This window comes from Ictidomys tridecemlineatus, chromosome 2, assembly GCF_052094955.1.
Source record: "Ictidomys tridecemlineatus isolate mIctTri1 chromosome 2, mIctTri1.hap1, whole genome shotgun sequence".
NCBI lineage: Eukaryota > Metazoa > Chordata > Mammalia > Rodentia > Sciuridae > Ictidomys > Ictidomys tridecemlineatus.
In genome coordinates this window covers 159,533,827-159,561,378 of record NC_135478.1, presented here as the reverse complement: position 1 = coordinate 159,561,378, position 27,552 = coordinate 159,533,827, and the positions used below count along the sequence as shown (strand labels likewise).

General features: G+C 33.9%; 1 protein-coding gene across 6 annotated transcripts in view; it reads right to left on the bottom strand.

The window, feature by feature from the left end:
• The window catches only part of Etv1 (ETS variant transcription factor 1), a 90,147-nt gene that overhangs the window by 20,453 nt on the left and 42,142 nt on the right, over positions 1 to 27,552 (bottom strand). For all 6 annotated transcript variants that reach the window (XM_078040047.1, XM_005328762.4, XM_040291714.2 and 3 more), the window contains 3 exons: positions 23,404 to 23,533; positions 20,297 to 20,485; positions 16,015 to 16,262 (listed from right to left, as the gene is read on the bottom strand). In XM_078040047.1, the coding sequence (XP_077896173.1) occupies positions 16,015 to 16,262; positions 20,297 to 20,485; positions 23,404 to 23,533 (567 nt within the window). The remainder of the gene's footprint in view (positions 1 to 16,014; positions 16,263 to 20,296; positions 20,486 to 23,403; positions 23,534 to 27,552) is intronic.

The following is a 27,552-nucleotide window of genomic DNA, read 5'->3' as shown; positions in this document are numbered from 1 at the left end:
TTCAAGTTGAAAATACTATAAAATTCATTATCAAATATTTCATTATAATATGCCTTCTTTTTATAAAGTGTTATAGAGCGTATAATTCTCACTGTACACAAGGCAGAGTTAACCCTGTGTCCCGATATCAGCATGTATAACAGGGTAGTAGTAATATAGTTGATCTTTTGTGTTACTAAATAGTGGAGCAATCCATTTTATCCCAACTTTTTAAAAACAATGACACTTCAAATTAATTTTTCATGTTATTCTGATTTATTACCAGGCATAAGGTCGCTGGCAGCAGCTGGGCTGGAAGGGACAGTGTTAATGACAGCCATCAGCTCCACAGCTGCTCCGAGGCAAGCATTTTGTTGTACCAATGTTGACACCCTGCCACAAAATACTTTTACTGACTGCTGCACACCTGGAACACGGCTGTAAAAACAGCTGGTTGACTCTGGAGGTGGCTAGAGGAAAATACATAGGCTAAATTCTATTACAGTAAGTGTGACTAAATACAGTCTTGAGTTCCCACAGGGGGAGAAAAGAAGGAAGAGAGAAAATGCAACGTTATTGAGAAATCTGCTATTCAAAGCTGACGGACACCTTATAAAAGTATTCTAATATAATACAAAACTAACATAATCCTGGGTAAGGATTATGACATCAAAGATAAGATGCCGAATTTCACTGTAACACTCATGTATCTGTTGAATTAGCTGATTTGTTCTCCACTGTATTTACTCTGTAAGAGTCTTCAAAAATTTTAACTATCCATCTATGATATTTAAAATATACTCATTTAAAATTCATAATAAACTGCTAACCATACAATAAGGCTCATGCCAATATCATTATATTTCCAAAGGCCTATTTTATGATCTAAATTCTAAAAAAAAAAAAAAAAAAAGAAAGCAATGAATAACAATTTAGGAAAAAAATACATGTATGAGAATATAATTGTGTTTTTACCAATTCCTCCTACTGGCTATTACACCCTAGGGTAAATGAAATTAACATCTAGCTCTTAAAATTGAGACACTTGGCTAGCGTTGTTTAAATCCAGTCTATCCTTAAATCGGTATCCTTTTTATGGTCTAGAGAAGCCTGAAAAAATATGGCTAAGAGGCTTATTCCCATAAAGTAACTAAAGTCATGTTATCCTAAAGTGATATCAGTTAATTTATGACTATCAGAGTGGGTCAGACTCTAATCAAATTGTAGAAACATTTCCAAAGTGATTATTCAATCAAATGACTAACATGGTTAATTAGGAGCCATAAACATTGCTCTGAAGTTCATCAAAGTAATGACTTGCCCAGAAAAATTACTGCTAATTAAATTGCCTGCTGCTTTCATTTCTACCTTATCTAATAAAAAATCCAACTGACGAAGTTTGGCATTATATTTTAACTTTTGCTAAATGCTCAACTAAGATCCAAACTAGCTAAGTGGCCACTTCAAAGGCAAACGTTTTGTGGTAGGGAATGGAGGCACTGCATATATATTCATTTCTGTTTTTTCATGAAACAAAACTTGAAAAATTTAACAATAATAATAATAAGCTGTGGTTTAACCTATACAAAATGTTAAGATGACAGCATATTTGCACTGTCCTATTGTGCATTCTTGGATTTTTTTTTTTTTTTTTTTTTGGTACTGGGGTCAAATCCATGGATGTTTAACACTGAGCTACATTCACAGAGCTTTTTTGTATTTTGTTTAGAGATAGGGTCTCGCTAAGTTGTTTAGGGCCTCCTAAATTGCTGAGGCTATCTTTTGAGCTCACAATCCTCCTGCCTCAGCCTCCCAAACTGCTGGGATTACAGAGGTGTGCTACCATGCTTAGCTCTCTGGATTATAATTTTAAGATCACTAGTGTAGCACAGTGATTACAAATAAGCACTTTGTCATCTAACACATATGATTCTGAATCTCATATCTGATATTTCGGGGCAGTATATGGCATTTTGTTAGTTGTTTGGCATCATCAACTCCAATCTCCTCAACTGTAAAATGGGAATACTAATATTGATATTAGTTTTTTGGAAGACCCCGAGGGGTAAATCAGGTACAACACTTCCCACAGTATCGGCACACAGTAGGAATTTGACACATGGAACTTTTAACAACAGGACATGTTTTAAGTGATCCTCACAAGTAGCCACACAGAATAAAGAATAGCACTTAAAACTAAGAGTAATTTTACATCCAAATAATTTTGTATCTAAGTTTTTATCCAAATTTGATGTGCAAATATACATATATATTTATATATTTGTCTTCACAATATTTGAACCCAGGGATGCTCTACCACTGAACATCCCCAGCCTTTTCTAGTGTCTATTTTGAACAGGATCTCACTAAGTTGCCTGATTTGGCCTCAAACTTGTGATCTTCCAAGCCTCAGCCTCTCAGGTAGCTGGGATTTCATGCATGCAGCACCACATCTGACTGACTATTGTTCTTAAATCATATAAGATGCTTGACTTGTGTGTTTTTTAAAGTTATTCCTAAATAATCTGTAGAAATCTATCAATCTTTGACACTAAAATATGCTGATTTAGAATTCACAATCAATTTATGATTTATACAGTATACCTCCAAATCTGCATTAGATTTTTTTAAACACCTGAGTATATATCTTTTAAATTTCTTTTTTTACAATATTAGCCCTTAATGTTTGTTCTTAAATAATATTGGTTCAAAAAGTTTTACATTCAATTTATAAATTATGAAAAATAAATGTAAGGCTTTTTAGTTAGTTAGAAACTGGTGGATCAAAGAGCTCTATAACATGACATTAGTACTGACCAAATCAGCTTGCAGAAATTAAACTGCCTACAATTTGTTTCAGATGAGTTCATGGTGATGAAAGCTGATCTAATATGCTCCAAAAATTCAAAGCAGTGAAGCACTGCCATCATTTTAATGTATTGGTTAATGTAGGTACAGTTTAAAAAGAATTAACATAAACGAACACTACAAACTACCAGATTTGGTTAGACTTTACTTTCAGTAATATTATTATTAAAGTAATTTTTGATCAAATTAAGACATGCAGGCACAAAACTTAAAAAAAAAAAAAAGTTGCTTTCTCTGTCTCTTGACTTGTATTTTAAAGCTGTGCTGGGAAATATAATACCGATCTGGGAAGCCTTACCCAAGCTTTGACCACAACGTGCAGTTGTGAATTTGCACATGTAATACTGCTGGGCACTCCTCTGATTTGCATATTTGCTGCCCAGTTGTACAGAATGAAATTTCCCCTTTAGGGCATCATTTGCCTAAAGTTTCTAAAAGCTACATCAGGACACAGCAGAAAGAAAAGATTTGCCATGAATGCCTGAAATCTCTCTACACAGGTTACTGAAATCTCTTTGTTATGAAACAGTGTGCAAAAGTGGGATTATTTTGTATCATAAACTCTGAACAGGGAAGAAAAAAAAGGAAAACAACTACCTTTCATGTGATGCTTCTCATTAAATTCCTGAAGCAATAATCAGTGTATAACTTACTTAAGATTTTAAATTTCCTAAAGTAAATGAGAAATCCCAGAAAACAGAAGTAAAGTTCAAGTTGTATTTTACTGTGGTTTTGAGTTTGTGTAAGTGTTTGTGTAATAGATTGATTATACACTCGACTGACTCCTTATAGAGTTATGTGACAAAATCCAGTCCACAAAAACTGGTTCACTGCATATTGAGGTTCGAAGACAAAATTATACCAAGAACCAAAATGTGTTATGTAAAACATACCTTTGAAATTGTCATGTACTTGATTTTAAAAAGTATGTTTACAGGTTTGTGTGTGTTCTATATATACCTAGAGTCAACAAGTTTTGTTTTTTATTGTTCAACAAATTGCCAAAATATATCTATTTTCTCAAGAAACATTAATTTAAAAAAAACTAATGATACCAATCTCACTCAACAAATGTGAATATTATGACATTATCTTATCAATATTTTCTCCCTTCAACTTTGTACATACTGGTTTGTTTGTTATTTTCCTCTTATTTCCTGGTACTCTCACAGATCACATATAAAACCTTAAAGTGTTATGCATAAATAACACCAAGCTTATGAAGATATGATAAAATGCAAATGCAGAAACATCCTCACTACAAGTTTCTTCTGCTTTCACATGTGCCACTTTAGATTTGGTATAATCAACCAAGAAAGCTCTTATTTTATAATGTTTCCAAAAAGGGATGCTAATGGCAAAGAATTTTTTATATCCACTCTGTTTTTTATACCACTCTGTTGTAGAACAAACCTAAAAGTAATTAACTTCAAAATAAGTCCAGCTCAAACATTCAGGTTTTCTTAGACCTATTTGTGACCAGTCACAAAACTCTGTGAACAAAATATCTCCATCTTGAAGAAGGCAGGGGAGATAGACATGATTTTAAGAAGGGAGTGATAAATTTGGTATTACCTCACTCACACTTAGATGGGATCTTTCTCTTTAGGGTTTTCAGTGAACTGTGAATACAGAAAATATAAAATCTGCAGAGCTATTTCTCCACCACAGCCTAGGTGCATTAAATCTATCCTTAATAGACTTTGAAGGCAGAGAACAATGTTAGACTTTAGTTGCCCACGATAGTGTTTGTAAAATGAAGGAAGGAAGGAGAAGTACATAATGTAGTTAAACAAATTCAGATGCTTTTGAAACATAAAGGCTGAATAGCATCAAATAACAGTATAGAATTGTGCCTATGAAATCACAAATTTCCCATACAAATAAGGATCAGATACAAACAGGATTGATTTATGTGATTTACTAGGCTCCGAAATGTACAGGTTTTACAAGCCTGTGATGGTTTGAATAAGACGGAGTTTAAAATGACATTGAAGTGATAGGAAACACAAGTATTTTGACTAGGTAATTATTAGGTATCTATCTGACAATTAACAGAAGTTTAAAAGAAAACATAAGGGAGGATGCCATTAGTGGTCACAATGGATCACAAAAAATTTATGAAGACATGGAGGATTTAATGCTGAGTTTCAATCCCCAATTGTCACCTGTTAGAATCCACACAATTAGCAACAAACACATCATGGTCAGCTTTGTCCTCTGGGTTTCATCTCTCCTTGAAACCCTTACAACATCCAGATAATTTATTCTGTTTGCTTTGAACATAAATACAACCAGTAAGTTTAGGACAGCTGTTTTCCTGTCAGAAACAGTAGAACAAAACAGTTTCTATCTGAACTTACACTACATGAGTGCTTCTGCTTAAGAAAATCTTTCTTGCTTTGTTTTATCCTCTAGATATCAATGTGTATTTTTAATTATTAGAAATAATAATAGAGAGGGCTGGAGTTGTGGCTCACTGGTAGAGCACTTGCCCAGCAGGTATGAGGCACTGGGTTCAATCCTCAGCACCACAAAAAAATAAATAAAATAAAGGTATTGTATTTATCTACAACTAAAAAATAAATTAAAACAAAAAAGAAATAATAATGGCATCTTATTAAAGGGCCATTACTTTTCAAAAAAATCTATAGAAGTCAAGATAAATTCATGCCAAAAAAATTTCTTTGTTGTTTCCTGAACCCCTAATATGTGCCAAACATAACCACATTTAAGCCTATGAAAACACTAAGAGACGCAAATTATTAACCCCTTTTTATAAATAAGGAAATTGAGGACATGCTCCATATGACACAAATAGTAAATAGATGTCAAGCTTAGGATTTAGTACATTTTCAGTGTCATTCAAAGTGGGTGGTTTTACTTTTCAATGCAAAGAATAAATACAAAACAGATCACCCAGATGAAGCAATAACTGTAGAGACCAGTACATTAAACAGCAAGGTCACCAGAACGAAGAGTTCAAAAATACTTCACTAAGTCACAGAGAAGAATTAAATAAATCACAATGAAACATGCTTGTCATTCTTTCAATTTTGTTTTGCTCTCTTATTTTTTTCATGTTGCTCTTTGAATTACCCACCCTTGTAAAAATGTCCAGACTGCATTAGAAATAATTAAATGGGAAGTTCATATATACCACATGCACACATGTACAGACAGAAAACAATAAGCACCTATTGAACCTGAGAAAGAGTCCTTAAAAATTATTTCAAGTTACTCAAATCCTAGATGGAAACATCTTGTGAAATAAAATAACTCCCTCATCCTTTTACCTACGAAATAGTTAACTCACTTAGGTATTGAAGCATAAAACATTTCATAACAATATTCTAAACCTAAAAACACATATCAAAAAATACGATATGTGTTTTTTTTAAAATTGCATTTTCTTCCCTTTTTTGTTCACATTCATGAAACCCACATAAATAGAAATATCCAAGCATGCATCCTTAAACTGTCTCATTTAATTTCAAACCTCACTCCTGCTTATAAAAACTGTTGTGTGCTCATTTCACCCACTGGCAGTAAGCAATTCTAGGCCCAAGTGTCCCGGTTGTTTTTGTTTAAAAAGAAACTATAAATTACGAGCTATAAAAGTATACTCCACCCCCTTCTAATTCCCTTTTTCCAAGCTAGTACAACTAACAAGTAGATTATCCTTCCCTTCCCCCTTTCCTGCCTGAAAAATTCAAGTTAGACAAACAGAGTGGGGCTGAAATGACATATTTGAATGGAATTCAGACCCACCAGTTCCTGTTTATGTTTCTGATTTAAGAATGTTGTCTTCTCATTCACTATACATTAGGAATGGCAAGGCCATAATGGTATCGGGTTACAAGCAAGCAAGACCAATGGGCATTAATCTTCACTCCCAGTCAACTAGCAAAAGCAGCAGCTGATGGAACACTACACCCTCAGCTCTGTATAAATGGACATTCCAGGGAGTGAGACTGTGTGTGTGCGTGCCTGCGTGTGTGCATGTGTGTGTTTCCTTTCAGTCTCCATTTTATGAATGAAACTCCAGGCTCTATAGAGTCCATTCATGTAGGAGGAATGCTTACAGGGCTCTGCCCCTAGGGATCAATCAGTCATGGGTAAAACTGATATGATTGGTTTAAGACAGCCTACAGCCTTCCATTACTGACTTAAAATGCAGTCCCTGTCCATTTGACCTGTGTTAATGCATAAAGAGTAAATCCAGATCGTACTCTCAATTCTCAAATCAAATCACTAGCCAATGCCACTTACTGTAACTGTAGATTTAGAGCATATTTAAGCATTTCTTAGAAAAACTGATATAGTAGACTGAAGTACTGGTTTGGGAGATTTGCAATTTTAACTCAGAAACAAAAAAGAAACTCCTATGAATAAGACATGCCAAGCAATAGAAAGCAAAGTCAAATCTGGGGGCCAACCCATGACCTCTTTTATAATAACAAAATCAATTAGAAAGACAGAAAGATTCACTGTCACTTTTCACAATTGAAGCACCTAAAAATATCAGAGATTAAGTGATCTACTAGTCCACAAATCACTGGCTGAGTAAAAGAAAATTATCTTTGGATGTTGGAAAAATAGATAGGATGTCAACATTTTCTAAAGGATCAATAGTTCATTCTTTAAAATTCCCAAGTGTTTCTCCACTTGAATTTCTCTAAGCAATAGTTTCAGAGTTAGGAGGTAAAAAATAAGCTGGTGTGTTTCAGGAGAAAATGTAGTCTTAAGCAAATGATGCTTTGTAATGGAATAAGGCCAAGGCTCAGCCTTTGGGAGTGTTACATACCAGGTACAAAAAGCCAAAGTTCATGGAACCATAACATCACTGCACTGGAAATTACCAAAGATGTTAATGCTTGAAAATAAAGTTTTTAGGGAGTAAAAGAAGTTACAAATGAGCAATTATAGGAATTATTTATGAAAAGTCAGTCTTAGACTGAACAGTGTTAATTAAATATATAATGGCTTTTATCAGCCATCTTTAAATTGGGATTTAACTCTGGAGTAAAGAAAACATTTCCATCTTCTAGTGACGTCAAGTCACATGGGAAAACAGTTGCAGTCCACAGTGCCTCTGTGAATCCCTCAACAAATGATCAAGGAAGTTTTACTAGGCTCATAGAAGCAAATAAGAGAAACAAGGAAGTGGCCCCCTCAATTGTTTTAAGCCCATAAAGATTTATTTAATATGATATTATGACAATTTAATATCTTACTCTGAATTTATAACATTTGTCAAGTAAAACAGTAAAGTTATGGTCATATCTCAGAGCTCAAATTGAAATACCTGATACAAGAATGTGAAAAGAGAGTTTATAAGCTACCTCAAAGAACAAAACACAGAAAAAACAACTACTGAAGAGTGAACATACACTAAATTATTAATTACTAATTAACAGATTTTCCTCAAGGCTTTAAGAACTATCCAGTATTCCTTTAGGAATTACTTTTTTAAGATGGTTCAAAGATATGTAAATAAAAATGACAGCATGAATCTGAATATTTGCAAATGTAATATTGCATATTTTAAAACACTTTAATATGCTGCATAAGCTCCATTATGCAACATGTTTAAAATTGGATGACCATTAATACATGGACAATCTTGTAATTATTAGGGGCTCGATGTAATATCCATAATAGATTGGTTGGAGCAGTGGGAGCAGTGTTTATGCTAACGCATAGATAGTCCCCAACATATGATGGTTCAACTTTATCATTTCAATCATTTCTATTAGAGAAATATGGTATAATACTCTCACAAGATGCTAGGCAATGGCATTAAGCCACAGCTTCCAATCAGCCACACAATCACAAGGGTAAATAGCCTATACTCTAGAGTGTACCATGGTTCAGCTATGTTGCATTAGTGACTTACAATGCATTATGGACTTAAAACATTTTCAACTTATGTTCAGTTTAGCAGGATGCAATCCATCATACGTCAAGGAGCAATATTTGGAGTAGTTTGAGGTGTTAAGAGTTCTAGATACTGTGTTTTTTATAATTTTAGGCCTTCCCTTTTACCTATAAGAACAAGGCAATTCTTGTGATAGATTTGTCTTTGCACAAAAGAGAAGATAAACATTGGAAAGAACCTGGGACTTTCCCATCCCTCTTAGGGAATATGAGCAGAAAATACTGTCCCACTTCCTTCCCCACTTTATCTAAAAAGAATGCAACCATGATTTGGTTTTAAAAATCACTAAAATAGGAAAAAATAATTTCTTCAATATGAAATCACTGGATTATAAGTCATATGTGAATGTTCAAGAAGGGGAAATTATGGATGGTAGGCCTTCCATTTTGGAAATAATAAAGATTGCTAGTTTATGATGCCTGGGGTGTTCAGGAGAAATATCTGTTATCTTTACTTCCTACATCCTGTGTCCCATCTAACTTTACTTGCATTTTTTTAAACAACTTCTTTTATAATCACTGCATTCCTTGTGTTTCTGGAACAATATTTTAGGCTGTTTATATGTGTCCCAATTGTTCGGAAAGGATGTAAGTAAATTTAGTAGCAAATATGTAGAGAGTCAATTTCCCTAGAATATATATTCTGTTTATAAATAATAAGAAATTGTTTTTAAAAGTAACAGTTATTTCTGAGCTATTGCTACCCTATTAGAGTAACAAATGCAACAGTAACAATTTAGAGATAAAGCATAGTGAGATTTTGAACTCTGAATTGTTATTTTTTAAAAAGTTTTTTGCAAGTTTAGTCAGTGGATTGAGGTTCTGGCAAATCATCTCCAAAGATATGAAGCACTATCTATTTATATTTGTATACAAATGCAGAAAATTAGCACATTATTCCTCCTGTTAACGATTTCATTTTATAACTCTAACTGCATGACCATATTATAAACTCTGTAAGGGGAAGCCCAAGCAGTGTTTACTAGAGGCATCGTTAAGAATGACTTCACTATTTCCTCTACTATTTGATTAGGATAAGTATCTACCAACACAGCAAAACAGAATAACATTTACAATATAAAAATCTCCCTCTTTTGCCATTTTGGAAATCCAGGAGCATTTAAATCTCTTCATTAAAGTGCCAGCTCAAGCCCCTGGGAACACCAGATATATCTGTCAGTTCTGACAGATGAAAGTTATACTTATTCCAGTTTTAACATATTTAACATGGGGTAATTTTTTTTTAGGACTTCTTTCTCTTTAGTATTTATTTCGTCCTTTCTCTGCCTAAACATAATTTTTATACAAGCTTAGAAGAGATAATAATTTTTTAAATTTAAAAGTTTTTCTGCTGGCCTTTGTTAAAGTCCTAAAGTGATCAAGATGTCTCTGGGATACTTGCTGAATAATGGATGGAGCTAAAATGAAGAATGAAAAAGGCACACACTGTTCTTCCCAAACAACTTTCCTTACATCTGTTTTAGATACTGGAGTACCTCGTAAGCTTACTTGTCAAAAGTGGATCCAGCTGACAGCAGTTTGAAACCCACTGTTCTAATTAAATTGCAAGTCATCAAGCTATCAAGTATTTTAAGAAAGAAGGAGTCAATTTCAGAAAGAAGACCCAGATAAACCAGTGTTCACACAAAGAATTACAGCAAGGTGGACCATTAATTTGTATCTTTTAAATAATTATTATTCACCCTTTTACAGAAGAATTTTTACAAAAGGCCACTTCTTTGATACTCTCAATTCTTAACAATGTTTGTGGTACATTTAAAAAATAAAAGTAGTAGGCATCTTAATCACTTATATAATTTGAGACTATGAATTTGCCTGCCTCGAAGCAGTAAATACCTAACAATAAGAGTAAAATTTGGGAACCATCTAATATGAAATATACTTCTTCCCAAAATGGAAAAGGCATCGCTTTATGGTGTTAAAGCAGGTGTCTTTATTTGTGGATCATGTAGAGAGCCTTTAAGAATTAAAAAAAAAAAAAAAATCCAGATTGAGATAAATGATCAATAATGTATGTAACAAACTAAAATATTCCCCCTTATTTTGAAAAACGTTTTGAACAACCAATAATAAAAAAAAAAAAGTTAGAGAGACCCAGCTCAGAATAAGCAAGAAGTTATATTACTTGGCAGTAGCTATACAAATTATTAAAACTGCACAAATAAATTTGTTCAGCAACTCCAGGCATAGGAGTTTACCTGAAAAAAAAAAAAAGAAAAGAAAAGAAACCATGAATTGTGCACTAAACTAAGAATCAGAAATTTTTTTTTTCATGGGTTTGGGCTACTTCAGGGTATAACTATATTACTGAATGTAAGTTACTTAACTTGAATGAGCCTCTGCAATTTATCTGTAAAACCTGGGTGTGGAGAGGAAATATGAAGTAGTTTTCTCCAGGAGCTTTAATGGATATAAAGTTATTTGTAATTCTAGCAAACATCTATTTGCATCAATTTTTCCAATTAAAACAGGTGGAACATTTGCCACCAGTAAGTGTTGTGCCTCCAATCAAAAGGCCTAATTCATAGCAGCAGGAGTGAGCCTATAAAAACAACTAAAAATGTAAAAACATTTCTGCAGTAGATATATAGGTTTGCCCCTGTAGTCTTCTATTTCTTTTCTACATAAGCTTAACTTTCCCCATCTTCTTACTTCAGCAACTTTCCTCTTGCCCCTAAATTTCTTTTTCACCCTCTTCGTTCCCAACTCTTTGATCACACTGTTCCACCACCTCGCTGAAAAGAATCTTTTAAACTAATGGAAGCAATAGGATAGAATTCAAGGCTAAAAACAACATATTAATATATTATCCCTCCTACCAACTCCTAGGTTAAGATTCTTAATATACCCCAAACGTATATTATTAATATATATACTAATTATAACTATATATTAATATATATACTAATGGTGGAATCACAAGCACTGTGGACAGATGAACATGAACCCCACCAAGTATAATATTAATTTTCCTTTCTTCCTCTAAGGTAGGCCTAGACCCAAAATAATAGAAGAGTCATTTAGGTTTGCAACATATGAGTCTATATAATGCCATCTTTTCACTTATAAGAATAATATGATTAATTTGAATACTTCTACAACTCTAAGTGAGAAGATTTAAAACAGAAAAGTAACGAAGGCTTATTCTGTCTGATTAGGAGAGCAATGAAGAGGAAAGAACTTCGTAAATAATCAAAAGATACAAATCACCTGTCATCATCACCCAGTATTTCTGTATTGGGCCTTACTTTGCAACTCATGTGCCTTACTTGTCTTTATTAACTCAAGAGCCTCATTTTATTAAATATTTTAAAAACATGACTTCTAATGGCTGTGTAATATTTCTTTTGTTGTAGCCTTAACTTATTTTATCATTCACCCACTCTATACTTGAAATATTTCACTCTCTTTTTGTCTGTCTCTCTCAAATATTCATTGGGTATCCCTTGCTATTTCTAGGATAAATTCCTGAAAGTAAATTACCTGATCAAAGTATATGAACATTATATGCTAATATTTTCTTAGAATCAAAATTTTATTTCATGTGCCCACAACTGCCTCAAACATTACCCTAAGCTATCAAAAAATTAAAGTAAATTAAATAGTACATAGTGCCAACCAATTAACACATACAATTTTAATATATTGTCATAAGTGTTTAAAATATCTGCTTCATTGGGCATTCTGAGCCTGCAAAACGACATGGGTATGAAAATGAGTGAATACCCAAGACATTACGAAATGAGACACGGTATATGGATTCTGCATAAGCCACTCCAAATGAATCACTTGACACTTGTAACTCTTTATGTGGTGACTTGACCATAGAGCAAAAAAATTAAATGAAAACAAAAAAGATCATGTTGGATTTGAAAAAGTCCAACAACAAACAAAAACCCTATGCACTGCTTTATGAAGCACTACTGAGCTAGAAGAGGGAAGGAAAGCAACATTAGTAGATACATTGTATAGGAAGTTTTAATACAATATCAAGATATTATTATGATCACACTGTACTAGCTCACCAAATTGGCTTCATAAATATCTATTTTTTAATCTCTTCTCTGTCTTCTGATCCAAATATTTTTCTCATGTCTTGAAGAAAAATGTCTACTCTAGTAACATAATATTTAGAATTTTTTATCTTAAAAATTCAGTACTTGATGTTGCGTTCCTGTAATTATAATTATAACTAATAGACCTTCCATTTCCCATGTCATAATTAATGTCAGGCTTTATTAGAGCACAATTATGCCATCTTTACCCTTACAAGGCATCTTTTATTGTTACAACATTTATGGTATACTGAATTAGTCAATAAAGGATCCAAGAAGCCTTCTCAAAGGATAACCTTTGGATCATAGATGTTAACTGACTTAGAAAATGTAAAATATTTCCTAATGTGCTGTATGTTCAACACCAATAGCTAACAAAAGCAGGTACTCAAGGATAAGTGTATTAGATTTCCTAAGTTATTCTATATGCTCTCAGCAAAGGTGAAAAAAACTAATGACAACAAATTATCTAGGTCATACTTTTTGATTGCAATATATAAACAGAGGTATCAACTTCAGACAGCAATTTGGTAGTTAAAATATATATATATATATATATATATATATATATATATATATTGATACTGAAAGATTAAATTTTTCATAGACACTGGTTATACTGTTACAACTTTTCTTTTAAATCATATCCAAAAATTCCATCTTTATCATTTAACCCTTCAAATAAAACAAAACTGAATTCTATTGGCAACATTGAAATTAAAATTCAAAGGTGGTAAAAATAAATTTAAATATAGTTAAAAGGGGAGAAAATATCATAACTTGATAGTTTCTCAATTTAAACCAGAAGTTTACAAGTCTTTTGCAATATATATGAAACACTTAGAAGAAATGCCCTATGGACCTTTAAAATGTGATGATGTGTTGTGCTTTTAAAGCTTATGAGTTACAGATTCTGTACTTCTGAAGGTCACACAGTGACTAACTGTGAAGTCCATGAGATAAGATGTATGGTCCACAAATAATGGAATTGACTATTTCAGTACCAGCTCTTTTATTTTTATTCTCATTAGAATCCTTAAATCTCTTTTCCATTTCATTTATATCTCCTCAAAAATAGTGATAAATACTCAATACTATGCAACATATAATTGTGTATATAATATAAAAACAAGATGATATATAAGGAGAAAATCACAGAATCAAGAAAGGAGTTTCAACATTTTACTTTTTTGGTATTATACATATAAATATTTATAAAAATCATTTCTAGAACACACAAAAACCTTTTTAAATGCTATGATATATAAATTTTTTTGGAATGATTATTTGGGCTAATTTGTGTATTTTCCATGAAGAGTTTCTTGAAGTATTGATAAATGAAAAAACTAGTGCAGCAAATTAAAATATTGTTTGTGAAATAAGGATAAATCAGTTAATAGGATGGGGATTTAGAGAAATACATTTTATCTGTAATAAAGTCCACTGAATTTCAGGGTTCATCAATAAGTAGCTTCATGGACAGATATAATAAAAGAGGATCTCAATTGAAACTACTATGAGACATTTCAAGAATCCCAAATTATAATCTTTGGGGCAAAAATTCAAATACAGGCCCTCATGCCATGTTCAAATTTTTTAAATTATAAATCAGCCAGAAAAATGGATAAACACATTTTCTTTTCCCCATCTTTAAAGACATGGAATGATAGTAATATGGAAAGATCAAGTCAAATTAGTTATTTAAGGAAATGTCTTAAGATTAGCTCTGGCAAAGGATGATGTGGAGATCACCAGTGACCAGTCTTCAGATAGTGATCCAACTGCCATTTTGCTTCTCTTCCTATCCTTCAACCTATTTATACCACGCTGTGGGGGACTCACATACAAGTGTAGGGGCATCTAAGCTCCACTTTCAAACACTCATGCACAGCTCCTTTGGCCACCCTCTTAGTCCTAGGGAGACACACAGGAGCAGTGTGCCCTGCCTTCAGTAAAAAAATATCTAGATGAACATGCTCAGGCCCTGGAATAGGACTCAGGGCCAGTTGGGAAGGATGCCCATGGGTCTTGTGGAGCTTATGTGCCCTTTGATTGAGACATGCTTCAGAGAGGCCAACTCCCTCAGTCTGGAAGGATGCAGTCAAAGGATCTCAAGGGAGAGAGCCTTTAAGTCATAAGTCTCCTTGCCAAGCTTTAAGGGCAGTTCATAAGAAAGCAGGTAACTTTACACAAGTTGTAAACTTAAGACCTAGAGTCAGTTTTCTTTTCCCCTCAAACAGATCTGATATAAAATCTCAGAAGAAGTATTAGTCAGGAAGCAATAATTCCTTCATAAAAACTGCGTATCTTTGCATCCAGACAAAAGAAAATTATACTGTTCTCCAATATGTCCATGTCTGCAGCCATCTATTAACCATTGTTATAATAATATTAACAATAGTATTTTAGAGGTATGCAGTGCCATTCTTATACACACTAGCATTTATTTCATGCATCTTTTCAAAATACCTGAGATGTGTGAAAAGCAGATGTCCTATTTTCCCATATTATAGCATGAAAAATTCAGCAGAGATGAGTTTAGTAATTTTTCTAAAGTCTCTAGATTGAATGTTAGCAAATTGATATTAACATTTCAAATAGATCTGACAGACTACACTTTTTAGTACTTTCTAACTCACTAAGACAAAGCTAAACTCCATAAATGAAACATAAATCTGTGTTTTGCTATTCCTGTCCTAATCTCTAAGAATTCTTACTTATGGACCCTTGGAGTCTTCGATACCAATAACATTTTAAGTTATAAACAATAAAATGCCCAGTACAGAAGAGTATTGCTTTATGGGAACACTGTTTTTAAATAGCACTGTAGTAACAAAATAGGAAAAAAAAAATAGAATCAATAATAATTCAATGTTACTCTCTTGGGACTCAGAGTATGCATAATTTTATAAATCGCATTTTTCTTTGAACTGATTTCATTTCCAGACACTATTTTGACCATCTGCTCATGCCAAAATGGTTTGATAGTCCAACCCTTCACATGAAGAGGAAGTTTCAAATAAGGGATAAAACCAGAAAGAATCCATTTAAAAATGATCAGGAGCCACCCAGTTTGACAACAGTACTAAACAAATCGACAAGAGAGGTGAAAAGATGACTTATGTGTAATTCCATCAAAGCACAGGCCTACCTGAATCGTATGCAAAGTCTCTAGGTTCCTGTTTAATCATCAGAGGAGGGGGGAAGCTTTGGCTGGCGGCACCTCCAACCATGGTGTTATGTTCATATACCGGGTCATGGTACTCCTGCTTAAAGCCTTGTGGTGGGAAGGGGATGTTTGGCTCAGACATCTGGCGTTGGTACATAGGACGTCCTTCCCTTGGCATTGTCGGCAAAGGAGGAAAGGAATTACAGGGTTCAGAAAGCTGGCGGCGAAATCTGGGGAATGAAAGAGTATGTTTCAGATAAGGTAGTAACACCGAATATTCTTTAAAATACCATTAGAATTTTGATCTGCTTAGTGAATGAACATATTACCTACTAACTGAAGTGTAAACATTTAATGCACACTAGATTTCTCTTCCTATGACTTCTAATTATACAATGACTTGTGTTCACCTTCTAATCTATCCCTTATAGCATGGTTTTGGTATATTTTCAGTTTAAAGGTGTATTTTGAGAAGAGAAGAGAAGAGAACAGTGAACTATTTTGAGTAAATCTGGATACTAACTGCTAAAATGCCCAATGTTAAGTCAATTGGATCATTTACATACCTTCCACAGGAAAAGGCACATATCTATCACATATCTATCTATCTATCTATCTATCTATCTATCTATATCTATCTATATCTATATATATATATGAAAAAGCATGAAAAACAGAGTCTTTCTCAGACTGCATCTTCAGTCTTTTAACTGTTATCAAACTAAACAAAAACCTAATTATTCATTCTCCTTCTGTGATCACCAGTTTTTGAGGAAGCAAGATAGCAATGATTCCCTTCTTAAATCACCAGGATTTTTAATTCTTCAACAATGTCCTAGCTAACAGTATGTTCCAGTGAGAAATAAAACTTGGCATCATGAGGAGTTAAATCCAACCCATTTTTTAAGAGACCACTTTTTTTCCTGTCAAATAGCAACACAGAACATACTAGCTTCCAATTTGCTTCAAATAGGCTGTCAGTTTGATAAAAATAAGCATAAATATACAGCCAACCACCAAAGATGTAGATAACATGCAATGCGCAGATTTAGAGCAAGTCGGACTGAAAGGTCCTCTGAATGTCCTGAGGCCTTGGCAGAAGGCTGAAAATGAGTCCTGTGCTCCTTCATTCTTGGTTACACTGTGTAACGATTGGCTGATCACATAATCGTTCTGTTCCATGTTTCTCATCCATAATATCATTGACCCACCACAAAGCTGTGGATTAATTAAAGATTTAAAAGTGCTCTAAAAATGCCCCAGGAGTGCTTAAAAATAACCTATAAAACATATCTATGACCAAATATAAGCCCATTAACCGCCCCCCTTCAACTAAAAGCATTCCTAAGACTTTAATTTGGAAAGTTAGCATTTAATTTTGGTAATGTTAAATGAAAATAAGGTGAAAGCTAAAGAATGGCAAAATCATTGCTTTAGAATTTCTAAGAACACTCCATCTTTAACGCTAGGCTCACTGGCTGCCATGGAAAGCACTGAAATTCCACCTACACCTGCAGAAAATAAACTTAGAAACTCGGATACTGCAAAACAGTTAGGCTGACTGGCACTGCATTCATTTCCCTTCTCTTGCTTATTTCATTAGCCAAAAAAAGAAACAGAAATTATCATTAGGAACTGTCAAGGAGTGAATCAGAAAATTGTAACTTGAAGATAAAATAAGAACTTGCTCGCTTGTGAAGCCTTAAAAGGAAGTTAATAATGCTTGTACTGAAAGCTTTGTGGGGAATCAAGCCATTTGTTCCTACAAGTTGACCTGATTTCAGTGGGTCCTAGTTGGGGACTATATATATCAAACGCCCAAGGTCCTTAGGCGGCTGTGTGTGCTTTTGGTGCCTATCTCATGATCCACTGACCAATGGTAAAGGAAAAGTGATTGAAGAAGCTACTGGAAGAAAGTTAATGGGTAAGGAGAGCATGCTGATGAACTCCTGGATAAAGAAAAGCAGGATGTAAGTGGTGGGGAATGCTGAGAAACAGAGACAGGGCTCTTGCTCAGTGGGTTCAGGAAAAAGTGCCAAAGGGCTGGCCCGAGGAGTGGAGGGAGGCTGAGGAAAGGAAGCAGAGTGCCGGCCAGTTGGCCTTAAAGCAATCCCAGAGTAAGGTGGGGTGCCTGGCTGGAGGGGGCTATCTGGGGAAAGGATCTGTTCCCAGAGCAAATTTGCCATTTATAACTAAGGGACTGTCATTTGTTGGCCAGAGCCCTCTAAGAAATCCTCCTCAGAAACATAAGGCTTCAGAGATTTTCCTGGGATTGGCCAGCTGGTCCTGTCCTCAAAACTCAGTTGGGGGCAGCGGGAAAAGACCCTGAGCTTCCCTCTGTAGTTCCGGCCGGCTGTTCTCAGTCTCAAATATATGACTTCAAGTTGTGAAATTAAAATGGATTTGGCGAAAGCATTTCAAGTTAGGTCACCTAAAAACAGCCACACTGCTTATTCAGCAGTCATCTTCCTAAGAAATGACTAGTCTTCACTGAGAGCGAACATAATACTCTGAAATTCTGGCTCTCGTTTGAAGCGTGAGGGACTTGGTTATGGAGAACTCTGGGAAGTCACCAGAAGTGGACAAAAGTTGCTTTTTTGTGGTTCAGACCCTTTTTTCCTTTTAGCCCTACACAATGTGCATCTGTTTAATGGCCCACCCTGCAATAAGCATTCTTTCATCTGTATTTACAAAACTGTTTACACAGATGCACATACCGTTTTGTTCTAACAAAGTCTCAAGTCCACCGAGTGAGAAGATGACAGGAAGCATTCAGTAATAACACACAAGGGACTTAGTGATGGAAGCAGAGGTATAGAATATATGGCTTATCTTCACCCTGGAAATAATGTTATCCCCATATTCCTTGTGTCAAAAAGAATAAGCTATAAAGGAGAGATTCAACTGTTCTTTTATACACAGAAAGTTGCCTATGGCACATGTTCTGCTCTCCTCTGCTGATCTAGGGGATTCCTTTGGCTGAGTTATTTTTACAGTGGTGTGTCAGAGCCTGTTACAGCTCTGGCTTACGGATAAATGTTCAGGAATTTTTTGAGCCAATTGTTAACCACAGTTATTATTAATACAACAGCATAACTAAAAGACATATTCAAACAAAAGCAAGAGAAACTCAAAACTCATTACTCCCTAATTATTTTACTACATTTCACTATTAACTATGCTCCAAGGTCATAGCTGCTATATGTGAATAAGAAAAATGAGATGATGCTTTTGAAAAACTTAGCACAATCCTTACAGATTATAAATGCTCGTAATTGTTTAAAAAAAAAAAGAAAGAAAGAAAAAGAAAAAGAAAAATACCGTATAATGGTATGCTGTTGGCTGTTGCACATCTCTTTCCACCTCCACCTCAACACTCAGGACTGTCACAGTGTTAGCTCAGAGTCAACCATCAGGCAGCAGCCACATCAACTACTCAGCAAATGCTATAGATAAGGTCTTTTACTCCCATGTAGTCTACTGGTGCCAGGACACCAGTGGTTATATTTGAGTACAACAGAGAAGAGAGAAGGAGGTTTGGTACATATAACCGACCTGTATTTTAAGCATATTAAGGCTGTATCTCAGAACCTCAAAAGTCTTCCAATGTTTTATTTAAACATGAATTTTTTCATCACTAGGAGTCAAGAATTGCCCATTATAGCATTCTCCCTAGTTCCACACTTGGGTTCTTTCCTTGTTCCTTTGTAAGCCTCTGTATCTTTGTATATTCTCCGTGTGCAGGGTCATGGGTCTGCTGACATTAAATATTCATCACTTAGGAAGGAAGGTAAATGCTTTTAACCAAGTAAGTTATATTATGCAAAACTATGTATAGCTAAACCATTCAATCTAAGGTAAAGAACCTAATTCCATAAGCCACCTACTAAAATTAGTCTCCTAACTTTACAGAACAAGTACACACATATGCTCATAGAAATAGGATGATCTGATTTAAAGTTTAAGTGAAGCAATTTAATTCAAGCAAAGCAAAAGGAAAATGTTCAAATGTCAGTATATAGATTAATTTTCCATTTTTGCAACCAATTTAAATGTTTATAAAAGGAATGTTTATAAATGACCTTCTTTAAAAATTATTTGTAAGTATAGATAGAGCAGCTCTTTCTAAATATATTTTGCACAGATGTGCAAAATTAATATGCTCACCTTAAAACTACTATAGGTTGTCAGATTTGGTAACAGGAATTTCCTCCAGGAATGCTAAGAAGATTTAAAAAAAAAAAAAATGGTATCTGCAGTTTACCTGTGGTCCATAGGGTAGCTGCTATCTGGTATGGATTGCGATGGAGGGAGGTGAGCTGGGAAGGCCCGGTCAGGTTTCGGAGTGTGAGTTGAGTTTGGAGATGCATGATGTAGTGGGGACACTGGAGTACTGGATGGTGTGGGGGGGTTGGAGGGCCTCATTCCCACTTGTGGCTTCTGATCATAGGCACTACCCAGGGAACAAAAGAAAACAGAACATTTGTTTCTTTGGAGCAATTAAAAAAAAATGTTTCTAATCCAAGGAAGAAAAAATATTTTATATGTTAGTCATATAAGTTATTTTTTTTCATTGTTTTTAATGTCAGACCATGTAAACTTCAAAATCATCACACCCTTAAACAGAAAATAGGATAATACAAAATCTTATAATGGCATAAATACATGTGTATATTAAAGTATATATTTTAATACATATATAGACAGTTTAGTATTAAAAATCACTATTAATAAAAGCAGCAGTACTAATTCCACCTATTCTTTGTTTGTTTGCTTATTTGTTTGTTGTTAGTATCAAGGATTAAACCCAGGGGTGCTTAACCACTAAGCCACATCCCCACCTCCCTTTTTTTTATATTTTATTTAGAGACAAGATCTCACTGAATTGCTTAGGCCTCACTAAATTGCTAAGGCTGGCTTTGAACTCACAATTCTCCTGCCTCAGCCTCCAGAACAGATGGGATTACAGGCATGAACCTCCATGCCCGTCCCTTCGAATAAATTTGATTGATCTTTTCTAAATCGTTAAATAGTTCTGAAAGTATAATTCTTCATCCATGTTACATTTTAAACAAGAAATAATATCAGCTTAATATAATATAATGGAGACTATATTTGCTCTGCCTTTATTTGTGGTGGAAATTTAGGCAATACTTTTGCCTTTTTAATTTTTTTTATATTAAATAAATGATCCATGCCATTAACTTCCTCAGATGGGATAATAAATATTAATAAGATAAATTAAAATGTCTCTGATAATTTCAAAATTTCTTGGAATATAAGAATAAGTATAAAATAATACTAATAAGAAAAATAATAGGAATAATAATAGTAATTCGAATTGTAGTCTAACTTTCACTCATAATTATAAGAGAATAAAATGAGTAAGCTTGATTTTATACTATGAATTTAAGTTGCTTTCCTATATGTAGCTTTCAGGAATATATTTAACCAATTTTTGTAATCTATAAAATAGCTGACATCTAATAATTTATTATTCTTCCATCGATATAAAGAATTATATCCAAGTGCAAAAATTCAGAAGTATTGTATGCTACAAATGTCTGCTCTAGCTTTAAAGTAAAGTCCACTGTACTTATAAAATAAAATAAACAAACAAAAAACCCCCAAAACTTGGGTTTGGTTCTACCTGTTCTTTCTTTGGCAGGTGGGGGGGTACCAGGGACTGAACTCAGGGACTTTCAACCACTGAGCCACATCCCCAGCCCTATTTTGTATTTTGTTTAGAGACAGGGTCTTAATGAGTTACATGTTCACTGTAACTGAGGCTGGCTTTGAACTCATGATCTTCCTGTTTCCTCCTTTGGAGCCACTGGGATTACAGGCATGTGCCACCACACCCTGCTGGTTCTACCTGTTCTTTACTAATATTTATGAATAAAAGTCACTGTTATAAAATAGTTCCCCAATTCATTTCCATGAAAAAAGAAACAAATGACACATTTTCTATCTTGAGATATTATCCCCCCTTCCCAATGAACACAAATTTATTCCATATACCTTGTATCACTGGAGAGCTACTGGTCCCCCCAAAAGCCTCAAAATACTCACACAATTCCTCTACTGTTTATTTATGGCTACAAGATATGTCACACAGAACAGCAGTGATTTCAATCACAGTTCTGATCAATGCTGAAATGCAATGACAACTCTACATCTAACAGCTTCATTGATTGGAAATTCTTTAATATTTTAAATAGCTATGCTGTGGACACACAACACCTTATGGAGTAAACATTAAAAATAATACTAAACTATAAAACTCTGACTGATCAATATTGTCTTATACTGAACTCAGTATGTTTTCATACCCACTCCAAGAGATCTTTTTATAAAAGCTTTGGAGTTTCAACTGAGCTGACCCGTAATTTCAGGCTCTGGCAAACCTCTTAGAAAAGCAGATATAAAAGATATTTATTTTCAAGAATAAATAGTAATGAAATATCAGGGATGCTGCTGATCAGCTGCTGTGAGATGGTACAAATCTAAGTATCCAAGTATTACATATCTTGGATACAAAGAGAATATGTCCTAAATGTATGAAGAAACAGAAGACCTTTGTTTCATAATGAATTATGAGGTTAAAATGATGTTATTATAAAACAATGTAAACATTTGGAAATATTTTTATTATAAGTTTCCAAACCAACTTATTTTAAGAACAAAGTTTCTAATGTGATTGAAAGCAATATTCAATAGACAGAGCCAACTTTTTCTTTATGCAATTAGAGGCCAATATGAAAATAAAAGCACGCAATTGACTGTGAAGAGTTTTTAATGAACATATATGTTATCAAATTTTCTAACAAATGAACAATGTACTTTTACTGCACCACCCTTTACTACCATCAGAAGAACAATTGGCTTTTTAATAGATAATAGCCTCTACTAAGCCTTATGAAATTCTAGTTTTATTGCAATTGTCCATGAATGCATTGTATAGATCATCTGCAAAGCCTGTCAGATAACTAATGTACTGCTCTGACTTGCCAAATGTTTCATTTTTTTTCTACAAACTTCCCATCTAAAGTGCATAATGCATTCATTCTAATGGGAACTTTCAAAAGCTGCTTGTGCCAAACAAGACCCTCTTTACAAACCCAAGATGCATCACTATAGAGAAAAGCAACTAACGATTTGGATGAAAATGATTGCTTTAAAATGAATGTTTCTTGAAAGTGTGTGATTGTATGGTAAAGGGTTCTTTAGAGTTCTGCTAAATGCACCACCTAATTAGCTTGTTCCATGCTTAAGATATAACTCAAAAAATGTGACATGAGATTTTATATTATTCTAGATTATTTATTTCAATAAGAACCACTTTCCTATGCATAAACTTGGTTGCTTTACCTGACATTGTACAGGCACTTTTCTCCATAGCTGAATTTAAAGGGCTGTTCTTGACTGCAGGCAGAGCTGAGTTCTGAACATGGACTGTGGGGTTCTTTCTTGATTTTCAGTGGTAGGCCATGAAAAGCCACTAAGAAAACAAAACAAAAAAATCCACAAAAGTTAAATGAAGTTAGGAATTAAGTATATTAATCTCTTTGGCTTCTCTCATTTAACATGGCATTAATAATTCTAATTAACTTACATATATTTAGAAAAATTACATTTGATGAATTTCAGGGGCAGTAAGATTCTGAAGAATCTCTGTATACTCCTTTTATGCTGTTATACTGTAACAAAATATAAGCCTAAATTTTCTCACTTTAAAGTAAATCAAATCACTTATAATTGACTTAGCTGGTAAATTACTATTAGACTTAAAGATGCTGAGTTTTTTTGCCCCAAGTATCATGAGTTTTCTCTGGGTCTAAATCTGAATTTTTTTGTCATAGTTCGATTGTCATTCCATTAAACAATTACCATTGATGAATTGGAGGCATTTTCCCTTCAATAATGCTTATTAAACTTTTATTACAGTGTTCAGTTCATTCTTAGTCATTAAGTTATATTTTTGTCTGCTTTAGTCACTGTAAATTATTGTAATTTCTATAAAATTGCAATTAAAACACAAAATGTTAAGTATGGATTTTATAAAGCAAGACAATGTCAAGAGAAACAGCATGATTTACAGTTCAGTTCTGATTATTCCATTACAATAATTAGCTTCAATTTGAAAAACTAATTTTTAATATAAGAATTGGATTTCAAAAACTATCAAGTTTCAGGAAACGAACACTGTGCATTTGTATGTGAACACAGTTTTGATGAGTGTTCAATAGTACCTGAGATCCAAAACATCCTAGGAAACAAATTTACCAACTAAGCAAATTTTACTCAAATTCATTATCTAAGGAAACTTAATTATACTGAGTTTTCTGCTTCAACATATTTTCTTAATGTACTGTATGTGCAAACACATGCTAAATATGACTATTCAAGGTAGAGAGAAAAGAAATGGCTGGGGGGGGGAAGAAATTTTATCTATCTCCATTTGCCAAGGTGTTTCACAAAACCAGAAAGTTATAATTTAGGGGCTGGAATACAGCTCAGTGATTGAGTGCATGCTTTCATTCATGAAGTCTAGGACTCAATCTTCAATAGTTGAAAAAAAATAATAATTTGTTAACTTCAGATAAAAGAGGATTAAAAATCTCAAAAATCAATTATGAAGACTTGTTTTTATTCTGATTTAAAAAACTTAAAAATAATAACTCTGAAATAAACAGGGCAATTGAATATAGACTGGATATTAGACAATTCAAAACATTGTTGTTAGTTTCCCTGGTTGAAATAATAATGTAATAGTTGTCCAAAAAAATTTTAACATTAAAGATTAACAAAGTGTTTTCAGGTAAAACAATAAGGTGTCTGCAACCTTTAAAATGCCCCAGAAAAATTTATGTATGAAAATAATCAAATTAGAAAAAGGTTGATAAATATGAAAAGTGGAATAATGGGAACATGGGGGTTCACCATATTCTCTTTACATTTATTTAAGTCCTAAATATCCACTTAAAAAGTTTCCAATATATATATACTTTTTAAAAACTGCCAAATATTTATCGTATTCTATAAGAAAATTCTGTCTCCTCTGTATATAGGTAATGTATGTGTTCATGCTACTTCTTAGAAAAATACTGTATGATGCAACATTTGTAGTACATTAAACTGTATTTATTGCTTTTTTGTCAAATATTTTTCAACTACTTATTACTTCTTTGAAAATATACAGCAAAATGTATATTTTCATGTTTTAGCTCTCTGTATCCTAACTATTCATTTTACATTTCCCTAAGGAAAAAAAATTAGTAACAAATAAGAAACTCAACTTGCATTCAGAGAAGTAAAAAATCATATTATACCTGAGATCTCAGATCTACTTTTTACGAATAAAAATCAATATGAACTCAGGAGCTGATAACTATAGTAGGATTCAAGGTTCACCATCTTAATCAAAATATCAGATACATCAGAGACTGTTACATTTCATATATTTTAAAAGTATTCGGAGCCATGAGGTTCAAAAGGACTAGTGAATGGGATTTAAAAAACACTGACCATAAAAGAAAGACTATCAACAAATCGGGCTTCACTAAAATTGTGAACTTCTCTTCATCAAAAGTCATCATGAGAACAGTGCAAAGTAAGCCACAAGCTACAAGGTGTTTGCAATAGAAAGAGCTAACAAAGAATTCATGTTTAATATAATTGCTACAAATCAATGATATTTGACAATTTACCTATTAAGATAAACAAAGGACTTGAACAGGCAGTTTATAAAAGAAAATATCCAAATGGCAAAACAGAAAAATGTACAACAAATAAAAGCCCACAAAAACAATGAGAAAAATGAAAATGTATTCAAAATCTTTACTCATCATAAATTGCAAATAAGCCACATTAAGCTGTCACTACAAACCCATTCAAATGGCTAAGCTGTAAAAGATTGACATTAGCAAATTTTGTTGATGACGTAAAGCAATGGGAAATTTTATACATGCTGCTGAGAATATGAATTGGTATAACCACTTTAGAAAACTTTGGCAATATCTACCCTGGGATCCAATAATTGCATGTTTGGGTATATATCCAAAAAAAGAGTGCATATGTTCACCAAAAGACACGTGTAAGAAAGTTTTGAACCTTTACTCATGATAGCAAAAGCTGAAAAATATCCATTGGTGAGAGAATGGATAAATCAACCATGCCATAATCATACAATATAATAAATATTATACAGAAATAAAAAGGGACAAACTACCTACCAATGCATCCAAAAAATATGGTCTCCCAGGCATGAAGTTGAGTAGAAGAAAACAAGCACAGGAGTATATAAATTTCAAAAACAGATAAAACGGAGAGAAAAAGAATTTCCTTCTGTTGATTACTATTCGAACTTATTTGGAAAACTAGTTAAATTAAGATGAAGTCACTAAAATGGGCTCTAATCCAATGTGACAAAAAAAAGTGCAAATTTGGATATAGAGACATGCACAGAGAGAGAATATCAAACAAAAATGAAGGCAGAGGTCAAGGTGATGCTTCTGCAAGCCAAGGAATGCCAGACTGCCAGCCAACCTCCAGAAGCCAGTGGAGAGGCATGGTACAGATGCCCTCCCAGCACTTAGAACCCTGCTTGACACTTTGTCTCTGACTTCTAGCCTCTAGAACTCTGAGACAATTTTTTTTTTCTTTTTAAGCCATCTTGCAGGTGGTACTTTGTTATGGCAGCCCCAGCAGACTAGTACACCACTCGAAGAAATTCTGATTCACCAAGGCTGAATGGAACAGGATTTTGTATGTTATAAAAAAAAATTTCTAGGTGATTCTCCCCATAATTGGACAAATTCTGAATCTGTCATGATGCTTGGCAACATCTGGATGAAGTGTATGCTGTATCCAGCTCATTGGCACAGGTCTAGCACTTGAAAATAGTTTTAAAAATGTCGAACATCTTTTTGTCTTAGATGCCAACACTCAAGGATCCGTATAAGTTCTACAACTTCCGAAGTTGAGGACTCTTCCTCTTCATAGCATATTTGATGTATATGGGCCTCTTAAAATCATCATTGGCCCCCAAAACTGATTTTGCTTTTTCTGATCATAAGCCAATTAAGTAATCCCATGAATCTGAGTTGGTGAGGATATTTTTGTTCGCTTTTTGATTTGTTTTTTTGTTGTTGTTCTTAGCTGCTGCATGTGAGGGGAAAAGGAAGCCACGCTGAAGATCTTCAACTTTCTACATGAGAATCTTGGGCTACTTTATTTTCCTCACCTTAATTTTCCTGCTTCCTGGAGATGCTAGGTCACAAAAATGACTTCTCTTATTTATCCTGAAATAAGGGTAGTCTAGAGACTCCCACCGAGAGGGCTGGGTTGGAAACATGTTGGGTATTTCATCACAGGGCTGAGAGCCTGAGCGTCTGCTAACAGGCGGTTTTCCAGCTCATTGGCACAGGCACAAGTGAAAGCAGCACATTCATTTTGTGCAATTTGCTTTACCTTCCCACATGGAGTTGGTGCATGTAAAAGGCTGTTAAGTACTAAATT